At 38.8% G+C, this 19,076-nt stretch overlaps 1 protein-coding gene across 1 annotated transcript; it reads left to right on the top strand.

Moving 5' to 3' along the window:
* Window positions 1-28: 28 nt before the first annotated feature.
* On the top strand, window positions 29-18,078 carry hadhaa (hydroxyacyl-CoA dehydrogenase trifunctional multienzyme complex subunit alpha a). Its single transcript, XM_042503583.2, has 21 exons — window positions 29-100; window positions 2,277-2,318; window positions 3,784-3,854; window positions 4,037-4,170; window positions 4,327-4,465; window positions 6,235-6,354; window positions 6,540-6,642; window positions 6,756-6,878; window positions 7,492-7,610; window positions 8,241-8,297; window positions 9,132-9,241; window positions 9,347-9,481; window positions 9,620-9,791; window positions 10,286-10,372; window positions 10,934-11,074; window positions 11,206-11,274; window positions 12,492-12,605; window positions 12,762-12,849; window positions 14,601-14,709; window positions 14,789-14,934; window positions 16,625-18,078. The coding sequence occupies exons 1-21, from the start codon at window positions 34-36 to the stop codon at window positions 16,768-16,770; spliced, it is 2,292 nt and encodes a 763-aa protein (XP_042359517.2). The 5' UTR covers window positions 29-33; the 3' UTR covers window positions 16,771-18,078.
* Window positions 18,079-19,076: the final 998 nt, after the last annotated feature.

The raw sequence follows: 19,076 nt of genomic DNA, 5'->3' as shown, positions 1-19,076 counted from the left end.
GACAGGTAGTTGAGTTGAGAGGCTCAGGTGAAGATGGCAGTTGCTCGTGCAGCCGGAGTTTTTTCCAAGTTTGCAACCAGAAAATATCCTTTACTGTCAGGTATGTGTTCCGACGTTAACAATAATTTGTTCATAATTTATGTTTTATTATTATATTTTTATTCTTGAAGACAGTTCCCACGGTGATAGCATCATTTGTTACACCTGTTTTCATAGAGATATTGTTGAAATTGTACGTTACCTTTTGTCAGCAGCTGGCTTCAAACTTGAGTTGTTTTCCATTTAAACTGAAAAAAAAGTGAAATTATACTGCTGATGAACTGTGGCTATTTTCAGTAGTTAAAAACTACAGTTTTGTTGAGGCCCATGGCTGTGTAATCCACTTCATTCAAATGTCGTTAAGAATAAATTACCGTGAGACACAACCAAGATAGCAAAATGTTAACTTATTTATTCTCAAAACGTAGCTATTAGTCATCAATTAAAGTCATCCGCCAAAAAATGATCATTATAAATTTAGGAAAGTTACACTTAATTTGGACATTGTTTAAAACGAAAACGTGTTCTTCTTCAATAAAAATTGCTGCTTTGCTGCTTAAAGGTTTGCTTAATTTTCTTTGACTCTAGTAGCATAGTTTTCAGTCATTTCAATCAAACATTTTTTATGTGGTGAAACCAGCCAAGGTCATTTTTGTGTAAAGTAATTGAAAAAAAGTCATTCAAAACCCTTTTTTCCCTTCTCTTCAAATCAAAAGTCGATCCAGATTTCAATATACATATCAAGCAATGGAATGAGGTGTAAAAGCACTTGTATAATAAGCACCATAGAGTTACTTCAGGGCTTGTATTTAAGAAACCACATGAACAATACAGTCCAAGGTAAAAGGACATCTCGCAACATCTCAAAGAAATGTAACGGGACCAGAAAGGTTTCCTAACTTTCTTAACATTATTACAATTGTTCAACAATACCTTTTGAAATTCCAATTATTACTTGAGATTTAGAAATTATGTCTGTGGGTGGTCTGTCCTATTTTGGGGGACCAAAATTAATGGTACTGTATGCTTAGGACAAATATCTGACATGAGGAGCAAAGATTTGCTTGTTGTTTCTGTTTGGGAACAAAGGTAACAGCGTTTGAGTTAATTTTCCAGCTGAGTGTTGAATGTCCCCAGCAGCAGGTGGAGTTTTTCTTGAACTGATCATTTCAATGGTCATAAAGCACTTTTTTCTGACATGATTTAGTATATTTCTGACTTTAAACATCATCTTACCTTTGTGAAGAGCAGTATTTAGGATTGTCAACAGCGCACATGAGGAAATCTGAAAAAATGACTGAACTGAACTGACTGCTGAGTGCAAACATGAGCTCTTTAAAATTTCTGCCTTTTACAACAGCATAGGCACAGTTGGATGCTTTTGATTGTTACCTTTAAAAAGCACTCAAAACAGAAAATTTTGTCAAGTCATTAGGAACAAACTGATACTTTTGGAGCCTGTACTTCTGTAATCTGCGGGTGCTCGAGTCAGTAGGATGTGGGATAAACAAAAGTATCAAAAATACACTGTTACAAACAAAAACAAAAAAGTTAATCTCTCTACCTCAGCGAAAAACAAAAATACTTTAATAATAATAATAATTATTATTTTCATTACTTGTGCATTCATGTGTGCGTCACTTCAATTAGTTTATATATTGATGGATTGCGTAACTTGTGATAATACATCCTAATTCAAATCTGAAAAGTCACTAAAGTTGTCAAATAAATGTAGTTCAAAGTGTAATGGATTAGAAGTATGAAGCTGCAAAAATGGAAATACTCCGTTAGTAGTTAACGTACTTAGTAGTTGTAGTAGTAGTAGTTATAGTTACATTTTACCAGTGTTTACAGTTGTTCTGACTACCAACTGTGGGAACTTTTTGTTTAAACAGTAATTTCATCAACAATTAGTCATTTTAAAAATTTTATATTATTATTAATTAAATATCTTTGTGATTTGGACTGTTGATTGGATAAAACAAGCTATTTAAAAGGGGAGAATGGGTATTATTCACATAAAAAAAACCCAAAACCTTTTAACCAATGATACAAATAATGACATGCTCTGACATTATCTAATATGTCTACTGTTTTGATCTGAGCTTTATTGACACCATCTGCACTGACAGTGATGTTAGGGTCGGGGGTCCCAAAGGAAGCTCACGGGTCACTCTAGCTTCTTGCTTGTGCAAAGCCATTCAGGGTTCTCACTGTGTCTCTCTCTCTTTTTTTAGGTCATGCCAGCCGAGGCCTCTCAGTGTCGTCATCATTAGCAGGTAAATAGGAGCTTGATGGCAGTTGGTCCATTTGATATACAGTAAATTCACTAAAGGGGTCAGACTGATTTATTAATACCGGGCCATTTTGTGGGAATTATTTTAAGATGTGTCTTAAGTTAAGATGTCTTAAGTTGGTGAATATCCTGTTCTATCAAGCTTGTGGCAATTAGTTTAGCCTTCTGTTAAATCTCCCGTCTTGTGTAAGTGCAGATAAACTTTCGTATTGTCAATAAAGTGTAACAACTGACTAAAAGATGCCCTGTGGAGTTTCCCAGTAATAACAGAAGTTGTGTTTGCATGCAGTGTTTACTCAGAGAAGGAGCCTGGAGGCCTAACAGACAGGCTGAACGCTTTTTCCCTCTTCTGAAACATTTGCAAAGCAAATTCTTTAAAACCTGTATTGTTAACATCCATTACCTATGCCCTGATTCAGAGAGTGGCTAACTCTGAGTCAGTTAACCCTGAGATGAGATAAACTTTTGTTTTTTTTGTTCCAGAGAATTAACTTAAATTGTGGGACAGTCGCCATGATAAATCATGTATTGAAGCACTTTCATTAGCTGAGGTTTACTATTTATCAGAATTTAAATCCTGGTTGGATATTAGTTTGTTACTCAGGACTACTTAAAGTTACTGCAGTTTTTGCTCAGTCATTTATTTGAACAGTAGCTTCTGCCCTCAAATTCAAATATTTGACAGCATCAAACTTGCTTGGAAGCTTCAATTGTAGCCATGTCTGTTTTTTTTAGTGAATGATTAATCGATCAATATAATTAATTATTTTTTAATTGCAATTATTCACAGAATTTCAAGTTAATTTATATTAATCATGTTTTTTTAATTACATGTTTTCAATTTAAACTGAATATATATCTCTATATATATCTATGTATATATATATATATATATTTATATATGCTTACAAATCTGCTAGCAAGGTGTCAAAAAATTCCGTTTTAAAAATTGTGAAGATAATAGCAAAATGTGTTGTTGAAGAAGCAAGTACTGTTAAGCCATCTTAGAAAGCAGTCTTTTTTATGCTGGCGATGGTTGTGGCATTTTGTTATTCTAATTTCTCGGCATTGTTGCTAATGTGTGACTTGCATGCTAACAAAGTGGAAAAATTGTCATGTTATTTTAGGCATCTGATTTTGAAAATTGGCTAACAGCAGTTTAACAGGATTTTCACTGTTAGAGTTCTGGCTAAACACAGATTTAGGCTTTAAAACATTTACTTTCATGTAGTTGCATTTCAGCCGTTAAAAGGCCGGTTTATGAGGCTCTTCCTGTTCCAACAGTCCCTTACATGTCCAAATGTCCTTGAGCAAAGACATTGTTCAAGTGTCTTTGTGGTATTTATGCTAATATTATCAATGGATAATGATAAACAAGCAGAAATTAGCATAATACAATACTGGTAGCCCTCTGTCTGACGCTCTCTCATCTTTTTCTCCCCATCAAGCTCGAACACACGTCAGCTATGAGCTCAAGGACGATGTGGCAGTTATACGACTCAATGATCCAAAAGCCAAAGTGAGTTTGTGTATGTGTGGGTGTGTGTGTTTATGAAGGAGAGTATAAAACAGCACATACATACGTATCAGGAAGAGACACTATGTTTGTGACAGTCTTGACTACCTGTGTGTGTCTCAGTCTCTCACTGACAGCTGTGACGCGATTAATCAGAGTGTGTGCATGTGCTGGTGGATTTGCAGGTGAACACACTGTCGGTGCAGTTAAAGAGTGAGCTGATAGAGGTGATGGGGGAGATCTGGTCGAACAGTGCAGTGAAAAGTGCCGTCTTGATCTCCAGCAAGCCTGGCTGCTTCATCGCAGGAGCAGATATCAAGTAGGTTGATGAACACTTGACTAAATTTGTATGAGGTTTGAACCAGAGGAAATTCACTCCAGTGATTTTCACACATCACACTTCCTGAAATGCAGGAAAACTTAATTAAATGTGTGTTACTGAGTTATTTAACACTCTTTCTTTCTTTGCTTTTAGTATGATCCAGTCCTGTAAGAGCAGTGAGGAAGTCACCCGTCTCTCTCAGGAAGGTCAGAAGATGCTTGAGAAGATTGAGAAGTCTCCTATCCCTATTGTTGCTGCCATCAATGGCTCCTGCCTAGGTGGAGGCCTCGAGGTATGATGACAACATGTGTCTGTGTGTGCAAGCGCGTACATGTGCGTGCGACAGGACGAACCAGATTAGTTGTGAAAAATGCTGCTTATGTGAATGAAAGCCAGAGCACACAGTTGTGAAAATTGCACGTCAAAACAGTCACCGTTTTTATTTTTTTACATCACCTACACTGGTGGTGGACAGGCGTGTGTTGGTGCTTGTGGACTCGCCACTTCCCACTACATCCAGTGTTTCTCACAGAATAACAGTGTATATGTGGCAGTAGCTTACAATGGCAGGGTTAGTTTTTCTTTCTTTTTTTAAAAAAATCATTATATAATTATATCATTCTGTGTTGTCACTCTTTTTTTTACACAGCAGTTTTTCATCGTAGTGGGGATAACTGATCTGTAGATCGCTTCACAGCTTATCTGATCACATCAGTGGATGGGAGGAGCTGTTGGTAGATGTTTGTAAGTCAAAGCAAACTTTTAGACCCAGAAGAATGAATGGTTGAGTTTTTCACTTTTATTGCAGCTGATGTTCTGCTGCACAGTCTCTGTGCACTTTAAATAACCAGACAGTATATATATTCCAGTAGCACCCGTAATTAACAGTCCAGCTCCAAAAATCTATTTGTGGCAGCGGGTGATTTAATTTAGGCCCACCACAAATAAATGAATGTGTAGGAAACCCTGACCTGACACCACTGCCTTATTTCCAGTCTCTCTGCCCCTGAAAAATACACACTGCTTCTACATCCAGGCTCGATTCCTCTCCTCAGTTTTTGCTCTCACTGTCCCTTGTGTGTGTCAAAGAATGGATGAGGATGTCAAGAAATCTCCCCAGGTATAAGACCCACAATCACATCATTGTTTAAGATTTTGCGTAGCGAGCCATAGTTTTTCAGGTGAGAAATCATGTTCAAGTAGTGCGTGTCCACACCGGATGTCAAGCTAATGCAGAGGTAGAAGGAGAACTCGGATCTTTTACTATAAGAAAAATAGTCATAATTTCTTCAGCATAACGCTTCGTATTGGTGCAAGGGGCAACACTTGGCACGCGTCACATGAGGTTTAGCAGCAGCAGCAGCAGTGTGTTTTCAGCTTATGGAAGTATTTTACCAATATAAAGAGGGTCCTCACATAAAACTTGTCCATCTCTGCAATAGAAAGAGGCAAATACTTTTGAAACTGGTGCTACATGACCAGAGAAAAGAGGTAGAAAACCTACAGCTATAAGAATGCAGCGCGCCAAACCAATGAGCAGTCCCTCTGGCGGGTGAGTTAATGTGAACTGTAAAGTGTGAAACAATGGCGACTGGACAGATCTCATATTACAGTTGAACTGTAAGCTAAAAAATGTTTCTGAAAACATTTGAGGAGAGAAACAGGCAACGCAGTAACATAACCCTGATTTATATTCGATCATGGCAGCCTAGTTTGAGAGAGAAAGAGAGAGAGAAGGGCGCGTCTGTCTCTCTATTGGCTGGATACTCTTTGTGTCCTTGGTGGCGGCAGTTGGCGGGCAATACAAAAATGAGGAGGTACAGCCTTTAGTTTGAGTTTCTGCCTGTAGTTTGAGCAACAGCTCGAGAGTAAAACTCCACCGGATGAGGTATTTCACAAGTTTCACGGTGGGGGGAGGAGAGATATCTAGGCACTGGTTAAATGGAGGGAAGTTTCCCACAGTTCATCTACACATACCACCCACATTGTTCTGATACAAAGCTGGTGAAGTATCCCTTTAAGGTTTGTTCACTAAGTCCGTATTTTGTGTCCTTTCTGTAGTTTGCAATAGCCTGCCAGTATCGAATCGCTACAAAAAGCAAAAACACGATCCTGGGGACACCAGAGGTCAAGCTGGGACTGCTGCCTGGAGCAGGTGGCACTCAGAGATTGCCTAAAATGGTACGTACACACACACGCACACACACACACACACACACTGATATTAATCAGTTATTCAGTTAATGTTTGAAAGCACTGCCACAGTCTTGTCTTAAAGGATACAGAGTTACACAGGAGTATATTAAGGTCAAGGGCCTCACTTGGGGGGATATTAGCTTTGTGTGTGTGTTTATGTGTTTTTGTAGGTGGGTCTCCCTGACGCATTGGACATGATGCTGACAGGCAGGAACATCAAGGCAGATAAAGCCAAAAAGATGGGTCTCGTTCACCAGCTTGTGGACCCTGTGGGTACGTTCTGCATGTGGCATTTCTCGATTGCGTAACTACACTGTTGTAATCTTCTGTGATGTGCTCCTCGAGGCGCGGGTGGCAGGATTAAACTCTGTGACCATTTACCACAGGTCCGGGTACGAAGCCTGCAGAGGAGAGCACTATTGCATACCTTGAGGAAGTTGCAGTGGGTGTAGCCAAAGGAATCGCCAACAAGAAAATTCCTCTCACAAAGGAGAAGAGCCTCATGCAGAGTGAGTGAAGCCTGGTTCACATTAGATCTCGCTGCTCACTTTTGGCTGTGCCAAGACTTCACTATGACATCATAATGTTCTGCAAAAACACTTTAATGGCCATTATTTTTCATGTCATATATTAAGAAAAGAAGGGGAGACATTTGTTCAGATGCTGCATGGGTGACACTAATCTTGGGTGTCCACCTTGAAACTGTGCTGGTTGTATAGATCTCCTGCGCAGGTGGGGAGGAATATATGTGTGAAGCATCCAAGTTTTCACAAAAATGGATATAAACTGTAAATGCAACGTAACTGGTTTGCAGAGGCATACAACTGTGAAGTAGCAATTCTAGTTTAAAACAAATGGTATTTTGTAGCCTACAGCATAGCTTGAATCCATAGTAACTACTGCTGTTAACATCCCCTAAAGCAACAACTCTATTTCATAAAGAATATGAGCATGGGCTCACATTTTGAGACTTTGAAAATCTCTGCTCTTTTGCATTTTGTTGTTACCCACTGACCAACATATACACTGATAATATATGTCTTTTTGTCCAGTCAGCCTCTAAATAAACCTTAAAAATGTAAATGACCCACATCTGTACATTTTTATTGTGTGTCTGTGCAGAGCTTCAGGACACAGCGATGGGCCTGGGTCCAGTAAGGAAGAAGATTTTTAAAACTGTCAGTGAGAAGGTCCAGAAAGAGACTAGAGGGGCCTACCCTGCTCCTGGAAAAATCATTGAGGTAAGGAACTGATAGATAAACCCATGCCCATTTGCACATGGTGCTTGAAATTTGAGACATTCAAATAAACCACAAGTGCTGTATATTTTGACCAGAGTTTGTTTCATCAAGTCATTATTAAATTGCTCACAATCACAATCTGACATGGTACTGCCTTGCACCTCTGCAATTTGCCCTCCTTCTCCTTTGTTTCCCACCTCAGTGATGTTCTGCTGGACATCGTAGCTTGCTTTTGCTTTTCTCCACACTTAAAACCCCAACCATCTCTGGGGGGGAGCCCAGAGTACGATCTGCACTCCAAGAGTGTGGTGCAGTGAATAACTGAAACTTAAAACAAAACAGTATATGTATTACAACAGTGCACCTATTGACGTGTCCAGCTCCAAAAACAGAAAATCAAAACCTGCCGACAGATGTTTTAATTGTAGTGGGATGCCAAAAATAAATTAATGTGTGGGAAACCCACGAGAGACATTGATCACATCATTTACTTTTATTTATAAAATATTATATAATTATATAAAGGAAAACAGTATTTTAAAAAGTACTTGAAAGTCCTTGAATTTCATTTTCTAATGTCTGTATGAGCTCTGTCATGTGTGAGTCACTTTCTGTCTTCTGTTTGTGTAGTGTGTCAAGACTGGAGTGGAGCAGGGCAGAGAGGCAGGTTATCTGGCTGAAGCTCAGGTGAGTTTCTGAAGAATGTGACTGAATTTCTTCTCCTCGGTTGTATGTTTTCTCCACAAAACAGTGACTGGTATATTCTACAACTAACAATCAAGCTGCGAGGTTTCAATTAAAAGTCCATAAGCATGGCCCTGACTTTCTCACAACAACAATGAAAAAAAAATTAATTGCAATCGATCATTCAGCTGGAGACTATTTGCGTCAGCTGTATTCTAGTCCCTCTTTCTTTAACAGGGGATCCACGACCCCTCAGGTGTCCTCAGAGTTACTGCAGGGGGGAGAAAAATTATTATTTGATAATTTAAGTTTTTTTCTTGTTGTTTTTTTTTCAAAACTAAATCCATGTCTTAAAATACACATTAACATGAAGCTAACATATTATTAGAAAAGATAGATCAACTTAAAAATACCCAACTGTTACCCACGAAACCTTGTGGAATCATGTTAGCTAGCTAACACTAAATGACTGTGTGGCACAAATCCATAACAGCGTAAGCTCACATTTACATCGTGCTGAAATATATTTGCCTTTCATGGATTAGCTGTTTTATTATTCCAAGTGCACAGACATTCTTGTGAGCCATAAAGGATTTTTTTGTAACTTTTCGAGCAAGAGACTCTGACTCACCGTCTACCTCAGAAACCACCGATGAAAGTGCAGAGGGCGAGGATAATGCACCTAGCCATGTTACAACTGCTGCCAACGCAAACCTACGAAAACATTCAGAGAATTATCTCAAAGTGCAAGTCAATGTCATGCAATGCATGTAGTAGGGGTCCCTGCTCGGTCTCTCTTTGAGCACCTTTTTTAGTCTATTTTTGCCTCTTACACAGAACTTTGGGAAGCTGGCAGTGACCTCAGAGTGCAAAGCTCTGACTGGCCTGTACCATGGCCAGGTGACTTGCAGGAGGAACAAAGTTGGGACCTCGGAGAAGGAAGTAAAGTAAGAGCTTTAATCAGGGGTGATATGTTTTCAATAGCATACCAAACATCTGCTGTACTGCCTCATTATCAGCAGTAAGACTGTACTGTGCTTTTTGTGTGTCAGGAGGCTGGCGGTCCTGGGTGCAGGAATGATGGGTACTGGCATAGCCCAGGTGTCAATCGATAAAGGCGTGACTACCGTCCTGATGGACAACAAAGAGGAGAATATCAGCAAGGCACATGACAAGTGCTACGACAGGTAAGATGCTCATGCAGATTAACATTTCGTCATTACCTTAAAAATACAAAGGCATGTTGCTTTCACAACAACTCAGAGGTATGAAATGGGATCATCTTTGAAGTGTCACTCTTAAAAAAGTCTCCACTTTGTCATCAGTTTCAACGCAAAAGTGAAGAGGAGAACCTTAACGTCATTTGAGCGTGACGCCAAGATGTCAAATCTCTCAGTCCAGCTCGACTACGCTGGTTTCCAGAATGCTGACATGGTGGTGGAGGCCGTGTTCGAGAAGCTCGACGTGAAACACAAAATCCTAAAGGAGGTGGAAGAGGTGAGTACAATCTCAGCCGCTGGAATTTCCCTTTAAAAGACTTTCAGTTCCAGAGTTTGTATAAATGGCTTTTAACTGTACTTTGAACTCTTAATGCCATAAACTTTGAATTATTTAATGGGGACAACATACTTTTTTTTTTTGCTTCAGTCCGAATGGCTATTTTATCAAAGTAATGGTTAAACAAATCAAGTGCAAAATATAATTAAATGTTTGTGTATTTGACTAACATGAAAGATTTATTACATTCTGTCCCTGAAATTCACCTTTCTTGTTCAGCTGGGATCAAGACTATCCTGACAAGACATAATGATGGTTTGATCCACATCAGAACCAAGACTGGATTACACGATCTAATCTGACTTCAGAATCTTTTTTTTCTTCTTTTGAACAACCCAGTTTCAACATTTGACTCAATCTGATCAGATTACCTCTGAACAACTGGTAATCTACTGTTTGTGCATGGTTTTGACCTTCTCCGTTTTCTTCCTCAGGTGATCTCTCCCGACTGCATTGTTGCCACCAACACCTCGACTCTGCTCGTCAAGGATATCGCAGCTGTCAGCAAACGCCCTGAAAAGGTCAGACAGACTTACCCCAAACAGTTTTATTCGTCACTCATTACCTTGCTGAACACAAGATCTGCTGATCTATGGCTGCCTGTCATTTAGTTTGTTTGTGTTATTGTGTGACCTCACTGTTTTAAGAGGTTTATTCCAGAATTTGAAATTCATTTTGGATTTCCTAATTTTTTTTCTAACCCTAACCCTACCAGCCACCCAAATAGATTACTAGTTTTTTTGGCTGGTGAGTAAAGCAATTCTAGCAGCCACTTGCATATTTTAGCAGCATTTGGTTGGTGCTAATTTTCAACCCTGCTTACTTCAGATTCACCAAAGTCACAAAATAACACAAACCGACTGACTGAGTCAGTGGCAGACCAGCAGCTCTGTGTGTGTTCAGTGAGGTAAAATTTCTGTTGGTGTCAATGTGTGCAAGTAATTGATGTACAAATGGCCATTTGGGGTGTGGAGTATTCCTTTAAGGCTTTTAGCAGCAACAATAGCCTCAATGTGGGGTATATAAAGACATTTCTGAAATAAACTTTGTGGATTTACCTGTGTATGCATGCACATTTGCAGGTGATTGGCATGCACTATTTCTCCCCTGTGGACAAGATGCCGCTGATGGAGATCATCACTACAGATGAGACATCTAAAGACACTTTGGCCTCAGCTGTCACTTTGGGCCTCAAACAGGGCAAGGTACCCATCATTGTCAAGGTGAGCAACTCTGAAAGTGTACTTAAAGCAACATTTTTGACTATTACTATCGTATTAATCCTTTGGCATGTTTGTTTGGGTTGTGTCTCATTATCTCTCTGTCTCTGTGCTGCTGACCCCCTGGATCACAGGATAGTCCAGGCTTTTACGTCAATCGCTGCTTCTACCTCTTGCTTTCAGAAGCCGCAGTCCTTTTAACGGTAAGTAAAGGACTCTCCTCTCTCCTATTCAGGAATGGTAGGATATCAGGCCACCTTGAAAATAACAAAAGTTGTTTTTACTTTCTTCTGGATTACATCTCAAAATAATGGCAGATTACAGATGTGTTTACCTTTTGTTAGCCCTGCTTGGTCTAACAACTACTTTACTCTCAAACTTAGTTTTGCTGCACAACCCCATTGAGGAACAGAGCTGTCCCAATGTTATTTGCTCAACCTAAGCATCCACAGATTTAAGTTTGCCAGAAATTACAGTTTTGAATCAGACCCAGTCGAACCAGCAGATGATGGAAAAAGATTCCAGAGTGGGATTGTTGTCACTTGGTAGATGAAGGAAAACGTGTACATGTCCAGAGCTTTACTCATATCTTCAAGTGAGCTCCTTCGTCCTAATATCGAATGTGAATCAACAGCGACGAGATCTCCAGTAAGCTTAGGTGTTCTTAAAAACGTATCGTTATCCGAGACACTATCCTACCTGTGTGATGCTTAGAGTCTGAGCTGAAGACAGCTGATGCCGGGAAGCATTTGGTATCATTTTTGCTTTCTAATGTGGGGGGAGATGTTTTCTAAAACCAAAGTGGATTTTTTAAAAAAGGTTTTACAGAGGGGGAAAATATCTATTTTAAAAAAATATCTGTATATAGGTAGACAGGCCCTAAATGCAGCAATTGAGATCTTTAAACACCATAACATTATGCAAAATCTTCTAAATCAGTAGTTCCCAACTGTTCCCAACGGGTCCAGATTTCTGCATAGTCATTAGATCGAGATACAAGATAAATTTCCACATATTCAATCTTATTTCACAAAATGTAAATACTCACAGAATTTGATCTAAAAAAATGAAACTGTACTTAAATAAATTTTTAAAAAATCGCGGAATTCACCGCACTTCAAAGTAAAGTGTGTTTTTTTACAAACTTGACACATTCACAAGTCACTTGCGGTCCATTCACAATGAACCCACAACCCACCATTCAGGAAACCCTGCTCCAAATGAGTCCTCTCTGAGGTAAATATAGAACCACAACTCACTGACAAAAGAGAGATCACCTGTCCTGCTTTTCCAGGCTCTTTCTTTCCAGGCTCAATCACACCACCCGATGATCTTCAAAAGCAAGTTCTCCATATATGGACAACTGACAGATAACAGCCTCAAAATGACCTATAACGTCTCTGACCTCTTTGTTTCATAGGAGGGAGTGGGGATAAAAGGACTTGACAGTTTTACAACGAGCTTCGGTTATCCTGTGGGCCTGACGGTGCTGAGTGATGAAGTTGGAGCTGATCTGGTGGTAAACTTGATAAAGGTAATGTTGCCGAGGCATTCAGGTCATGGCATGCATTGTTGAATTTACATGGTCTGCCTTTGAATGCAATTCTGTATCTCTTCGAGCTGATTTTTGAGAAAATAATTACTATCACAACACATTACACTAATATCAATGTGTGTGCTTGCTTTGCAGCCTTTGAACGAAGCCCACGGCTATCGTGTTAAAGGAGGAGACATCGGCCTAATGCTGGCAAAGGATATGGTGGCGAGTGGCTTCTTAGGTAAAACTTTAATAAGAAAATAATCTTTAACATTGTAATTTCTTTCCCATCAATTTATTCATACAACTAATGTGTGGTTTTAAGATCCAGCCCCAGTTTTTTTTGCTTATTTTCAGGTAATTTTCATATAACCTTTTACTCATTTTTTTGTTAATTTCTGGGCCATGTGTTCTTAAGTTGCTCATTTCTTTCTTCCCATGTTTTTAAAAGAAATAAAACCAATTTCCTCAGGTCCTAAAGGGTTAAATCACCTAAAACAACACCACAGATTGCAGTACAGAGAATGCATAAAGGCCAAAAGGATTAACATCACCAATGTTATCTCACTGAATTCCTGTCCTCGTCCAGTGTCAACTCAGACATCGACGGTGCTGCAGTGCGTCACGGTACCGTGACCACTGTTTAAAAAAAAAAGAAGAAAAAAAAGAGGACAGACAAATAAACAAATAACCATTTGGCTACAAATACGCTATTTTTATTTTATTCCATTTTGTGGTGGCATATCTATTTTTTACTTAGCTTTTATTTTTGGGTAGGTTACAATTTTATTTAGATTTTGCGTGAAGGAGATGCACTGACTTCAGGTGAAGAAGAAGCTTATTTTAACACTCACTGTGACATTAAAATTGGTTAATTGGCAGGAATGCAGCATAACATGGAAGTGAAGTGCTCTGTTGATTTAAAGAAAAGTGCAGTAAAAATATTCTGTTCCAAAAAATATTCATCAAAATAATCGTTGCACAGCCCAAACTTTAACTGCAACTTTTAAAGATATGTAGTTAGTGAAGTAATGAATTTCAGGACAGCACTCTGATTATCATTTTTATTATCGCCACATGGACATTATGGGCCAGATGCCCTTCTTCAGCAGGTAGATGGGCAATTATACACAGGAAGCCCACAGGTGGGGTTATTTATAAGATGTAGTGACTTCAAAAATAACCAGTGCTTCCCAACAGGAGGAGCTAAAATCTTTTCAAGGCACAGATTGCACATGTTCAGTATTTACATATGTGGACTTCCTTTGTAACACTGCCAACCTACACACTGAAGAGGGGTGTAAGACGGTGAGACATCCGTGTGGCAATCATAAAAATTACAATTGTGCTCTCCTGATCTTTACTTCATCATAAATGCTTTGCGGATGCAGCACCTTATGTCAAATCATGAGTGAGTGCGCTGTTGTGTCTCATGTTAAAGTTATATTGTTAGACATGGTCGTCCAACTTAGCGGATGTTTTTGCCGTGCTTATGTTTTTACAATGTTGCTTTGATAAAAACAAATCTACCAGCAGTGTTTGCTCAGCAGCATTTCATATTTACATGTGTGACGTTGGGGTTTTTTCTACCCAGAAGGTGTTGTAAACAAACATTGTGATGTGGTCCACTGCACTTCAGGCTTCCTTTTCCAAAAGAAAGCTCACTGTCCGAGAACAGACAGGTTATGTTACTGGCCACTAATCTATAAGCTGAATCAATATCATACATCATCAGACCTTCCTCCTGATATTAGTTGCTTTCTCTGTTAAGTTATTCACACTAAAATTACAAATATTTTAAATTTTATGCAAAGCATTGCCATTTTTGTCCATCAGAAAATATTGGGAAAGTAATGAGAAACTGTATTTAGGCAGTGACTCCAAAAAAAGACTAGATTTAACGTTCTGTTACAGCATTTTGTCAGTGATTGCATGCTCACATGACCCTGTTGTCACACGCTGAGTCCAATATGTGTTTATTATCAACTGCAGGTCGTAAAACAGGAAAAGGCTTCTATATCTATGAAGATGGAAAGAAAGAGAGGCGTGTGAATCCTGAAGCTGAAAAAATCGTGAATAAATACAAAGTGGCGGATAAAGTGTAAGACAACATCCTGTGATCTAATCTACTCATCCAAATGGTCTTTGTGTCTAAAAATGATCCTCTGTGTTTGTTGCAGTGTTTCAGTCTCTGACGGCCAGTACCGGATGATGTCTCTCATGTTAAATGAAGCAGTTCTTTGTCTCCAGGAGGGAATACTGAGCAGCCCAGTAGAGGGAGACATTGGAGCCGTGTTTGGTAGCGGCTTCCCTCCCAACCTTGGTGGTAGGTCTCTCACACATCCTGAACCAGAATCACATAATACATTTCAAAAGTGTGGAATTTTAATGATAACTCCAGCTTGCTATTGGCTAGGGTTGTCCTGGTCAAGTTTATTTTCCATTGGTACTGATCGCAACCATTAGCATATATTTAAGAGATAATCCTTTATTAGTCCCAGAGTGGGGAAATTTCCAACATTGCAGCAGCAAAGGGATAGCAAAGTAGCAAGATAACTGTGCAAAATAAACTATAACCCCGGTGAATTATTTGCGATATTGCAATTTTGCAACGCAGCTTTTCTGCAAATTGGACCAATTATCACAGTTTCACAAATCTTAGCAGTCCCACACAAAACAGCATCAAACTCGCTTCCTTGTTTCTGGTTGTAAAGATGCAGACATGCAAGGCGCCAACTAGCTTAACTGGTAGAGAGGGTGGCCCATGTACAAAGGCTTTGTCTTTGCCTCAGCAGCCACAAGTTTAATTCCCACCTGGGCCCTCTGCTGCATGCCATCCCCTCTCTCTCCCTCTTTGACGCTGTAGCTGTTCTGTCAAATAAAGGTCGAAAAGCCCTAGAAAATAACCTAAAAAATAAAAATTGCAAACATGCACCACCAACATCTTACATTTACCAACAAAAATGTCTGCTAAAGACTGTGTAAGGCAATGTCCTGATGTCCTGCACTAAAGGCAGGGTAAACTGTCTTGCAACATGTGCAGTGATGTGGTGGAATGCAAACATTAATTGACAAAAACTGCAAAACACACCCACAGAATGACTGAATGCATCGACAACAGAGGAGACAGTGTGAGTGTGAGTAAAATTAAACATGCAGGTTAGTGATTACGTCAGTGTATTATAAATAACAAACTCAAAACTGTGCAGTTTTATTCTCACCATAACAATTTGCCTTCAGTATTTAATGAAGTACGCCAAAAAATTACAACTGTCTTTGCATTTTTACCTTGCCTCTGTAATTTAATTGCAAAAAAAAACACCTAAAACAACTCAACCTGCATTGCAGTGTTTTAGAAAAGCTACTGCGAATCCCCCAAAAAAGCCTGCGAAATCTTGAAGGGACTGAAATGGTCTGTTTGACTGCATCAGGTAGCATAACCTTGGCTTTAAACGGTGTGTGACTCTACAGTGGTAATACTCAACTTCCAGCCCACCTGGGGCTGAATCTGGCTCCTGATAGAGTGCTAGGTGGCCCCCCTAACCATTTTCTAATTCACAATAAACATAAAAGTGATTTAAGCTGGTTTTCTACGTCTTGTACAAAAGCAACTTTTTTTCTGGTTATGTAGCACCTATTTCAATAGTATTTGCATCTTTCTACTTTATAGACGGCCTAATTTAATGCCAGGAACCTCTCTGTATCGTGAAAAAATACAAAGCAAAAAATATCTGTTTATACACTGAACCTTCTACAAGATAAAAGCACAAAAGATTAGATATAAATATATATATATATATATAATATAGATATGGATATTGGCCAGTCCTCTCAGCCATCTGACGGAGACAGGAAGTTGATCACAAAATTTGAACAGTTTTGTATGTTTCAGTTAGACATTGTCTACTGCTGATGGAGTCAATTTTGTAGGTTGCCAATGATCATTTTCTCTCTGTAGTGTTGCTAATCTTTCTTTTTCTTTTTTGTTTTTGTTTTTTGACGCCATGTCCATCCAGGTCCGTTCAGGTTTATAGACACATTCGGTGCAGAGCGTCTTGTGGGCATCATGAGGCGTTTTGAGGATGTTTTCGGCAGCCGATTCGCACCCTGCCAGCTGCTACTAGACCACGCCAAAGACCCCAGCAAGAAGTTTCACAAATAATCCAATTCCCACATTTGTAAAACTATTCCTATTTTTAATGTATTTTTATGAAGCATGACAATTTGATGACATTATGTGTCTGGTTTAAGCCACAGCTGTCTCAGTGCAGACGATGCTGGCAAAAAGGATGCAACTTGACTAGATGAGAGAGTGCACTGAAGGAGTGCACTGTGGTTTTGTCTCTTTTTGTCATTTATTTTGTATTTAAGTCCTTTTGTACATACTGATAGTTATTTATTATGATGGCTGTCAATAAGTCAAATGAAGACACTGCGTGGAGTCACACTTTGATACTGTGAGGTGGACTTGTTGAGACTATTAAATGTTCGCGTTAAATCATCTGATTCAGTTAAGAGTTCATTGTGGGTAACTACACTACCCATGAGCTTTAGCAAGTTCTTACCAAGCAGCAACATCCGAGGCTGAAAAAGGAAGCCAAGCAAGGAGTTTCAAAAGAGGAGAATTTGCAGTTTTGCATTACATCACACTGTTGGGGTACAGCACATGTGCAGTGAAATCTGGTCTGCAGTTGCTGAAAGGCTCAAAAGCTAGCACACTAGCGTAGAACAAAAGTCTGTAATAGAAGACCGTAAACACATGCTTTCTATATGCAAATGTTCCACTGTATATCCACCACTATAAGTGTGGGTGTACACAAAAGTTTTGTCAGGCTGAGCGCACCTAAGGAGGATAAAAATAGCGCACCAAAACAGCACATGACTGGACAACATCGCAGATCCAGGTACATCGTGCATGTGTATCACCTCAAGCTCTCATGGGATCAAAGAGTATTTCCCAGCCTCCTTTGAAAAGACTTGAAGCAGAAGTGCCAAAAACTGCAGTTCTTTGAACAGCCACTTGAGGCCGGCTTCAGCAGCGAGTCAGTCCTCATAGTCATGTTAAAATGCCCTACTTTACAGCAGAAATAAAAATGTTTACATCTTGGAACAAAAAAACTAAATGGTGTTGGTCTCTGTGGCTAATTTGAATATTCATGCCATGTTTTTTTTGTTATAACTTACCTGTTTACATTTTATTAAGGCTTAAAGTTAAGTATATCATATGCAATCACAGAGGTCACTTGTGTTGTACAGTTTTGAGGTACTTTGTCTTTACTTGAGCATTCTAGTTTTATGCTACGTTAAATTTACTCCACTGCAATTATCTGACAACTATAGTTACTGGGTACAGATTCAAATTTTACACATCAAAGTCATGATAAGCTATTAAAAGGCAATATACTGTAAAAAATAAACCAGTAATAATGTCTTTAGCATGTGACATTGCACAAAAAAGTGTCTTGTGAAGCCTCCTGTGAAGTTTTAGATGTCTATAAATTGAAAGCAAACATTTCTCATTTAACTGCATGGTTTCAATCATTTAACCGTCTGGAGCCCCCAAAAATAACAGTATCATTTATTTCAAAGAAAAGCAAGGATAGGAATATATGTATATATATATCTTGTGACTTCTTGGAGGGGCCATACCCTGAGGCTGGATTTAATCACCCACATTAACTGTTTAAAAAGCCCTTCTTTTCTGCTGAACGAGAACTTTTGATACTTTAAAGTACATTTTAATGATACTTCTGTATTTTTACTCAAATAAGAGACTGAATGCAGGACTTTTACTGAAGTATTTTTACATTGTTGTTCTGGTACTTTTACATATGTAAAGGATCTGATCTCCACCACAGCTTACCACTGAAGCATCACCTTTTATTACATGTACGATTACAAAGTAATCCTTTTGATCTTTTCTTCTTCTTTTTGTTACTGTCGAAGAAAAAAATGGGGAAACTGATCAATGCAATAGTTTACTATGCTGTTTGAGACAGGAATTTTTTCCTGATATTTGTTGTTTTTCACATCTGCAAGTCTTACATAAGCCTCTGATTCATTTAACTAGGGTTGGTCTCAGTTTTTTCTTCTGTGTATGAAACCATTGCAGATTTCTAGTAAACTGTCCTTGTAAGTGGATGTACGTATTTGTACCTGAATTAAGGTGTATATTTATACTGGCCTGACAGCAGCTAAAAAACAAAAAATGTAAGCACTCTGTTGGCAGCCTTCTCGATCTCTCTCTTGTGCCAAACAATCAACCATCTGTTCCAGGGCTGGATATGAAAACGTAAATTATCCATTTAAGTGAAAAAATTTACTGTTTTTCTGAATTAATGAGATTATAATCCAAGCATTCTGAAAAATGTTTTCATGGGAAAAACATAATTGCCCTCTTTTTCTGAATGACCAAGATTAGTTATTGAAATAGCAGGCCTATCAGAAATATAAGAAATTATTTTATGG

This window comes from Plectropomus leopardus, chromosome 16 (genome assembly GCF_026936395.1).
Source record: "Plectropomus leopardus strain MGB_pleo_1.0 chromosome 16, ASM2693639v1, whole genome shotgun sequence".
NCBI lineage: Eukaryota > Metazoa > Chordata > Actinopteri > Perciformes > Serranidae > Plectropomus > Plectropomus leopardus.
The sequence above is the reverse complement of the archived record's forward strand: the minus strand, read 5'-3'. Positions and strand labels throughout refer to the sequence as shown.

Coding starts and splice junctions, on each gene's coding strand:
- hadhaa (XM_042503583.2), top strand. CDS start 34: ATGGCAGTTGCTCGTGCAGCCGGAGTTTTTTCCAAGTTTGCAACCAGA. Junction 101..2,276: donor AAAATATCCTTTACTGTCAG/GTATGTGTTCCG, acceptor CTCTTTTTTTAG/GTCATGCCAGCCGAGGCCTC. Junction 12,850..14,600: donor GGTGGCGAGTGGCTTCTTAG/GTAAAACTTTAA, acceptor TATCAACTGCAG/GTCGTAAAACAGGAAAAGGC.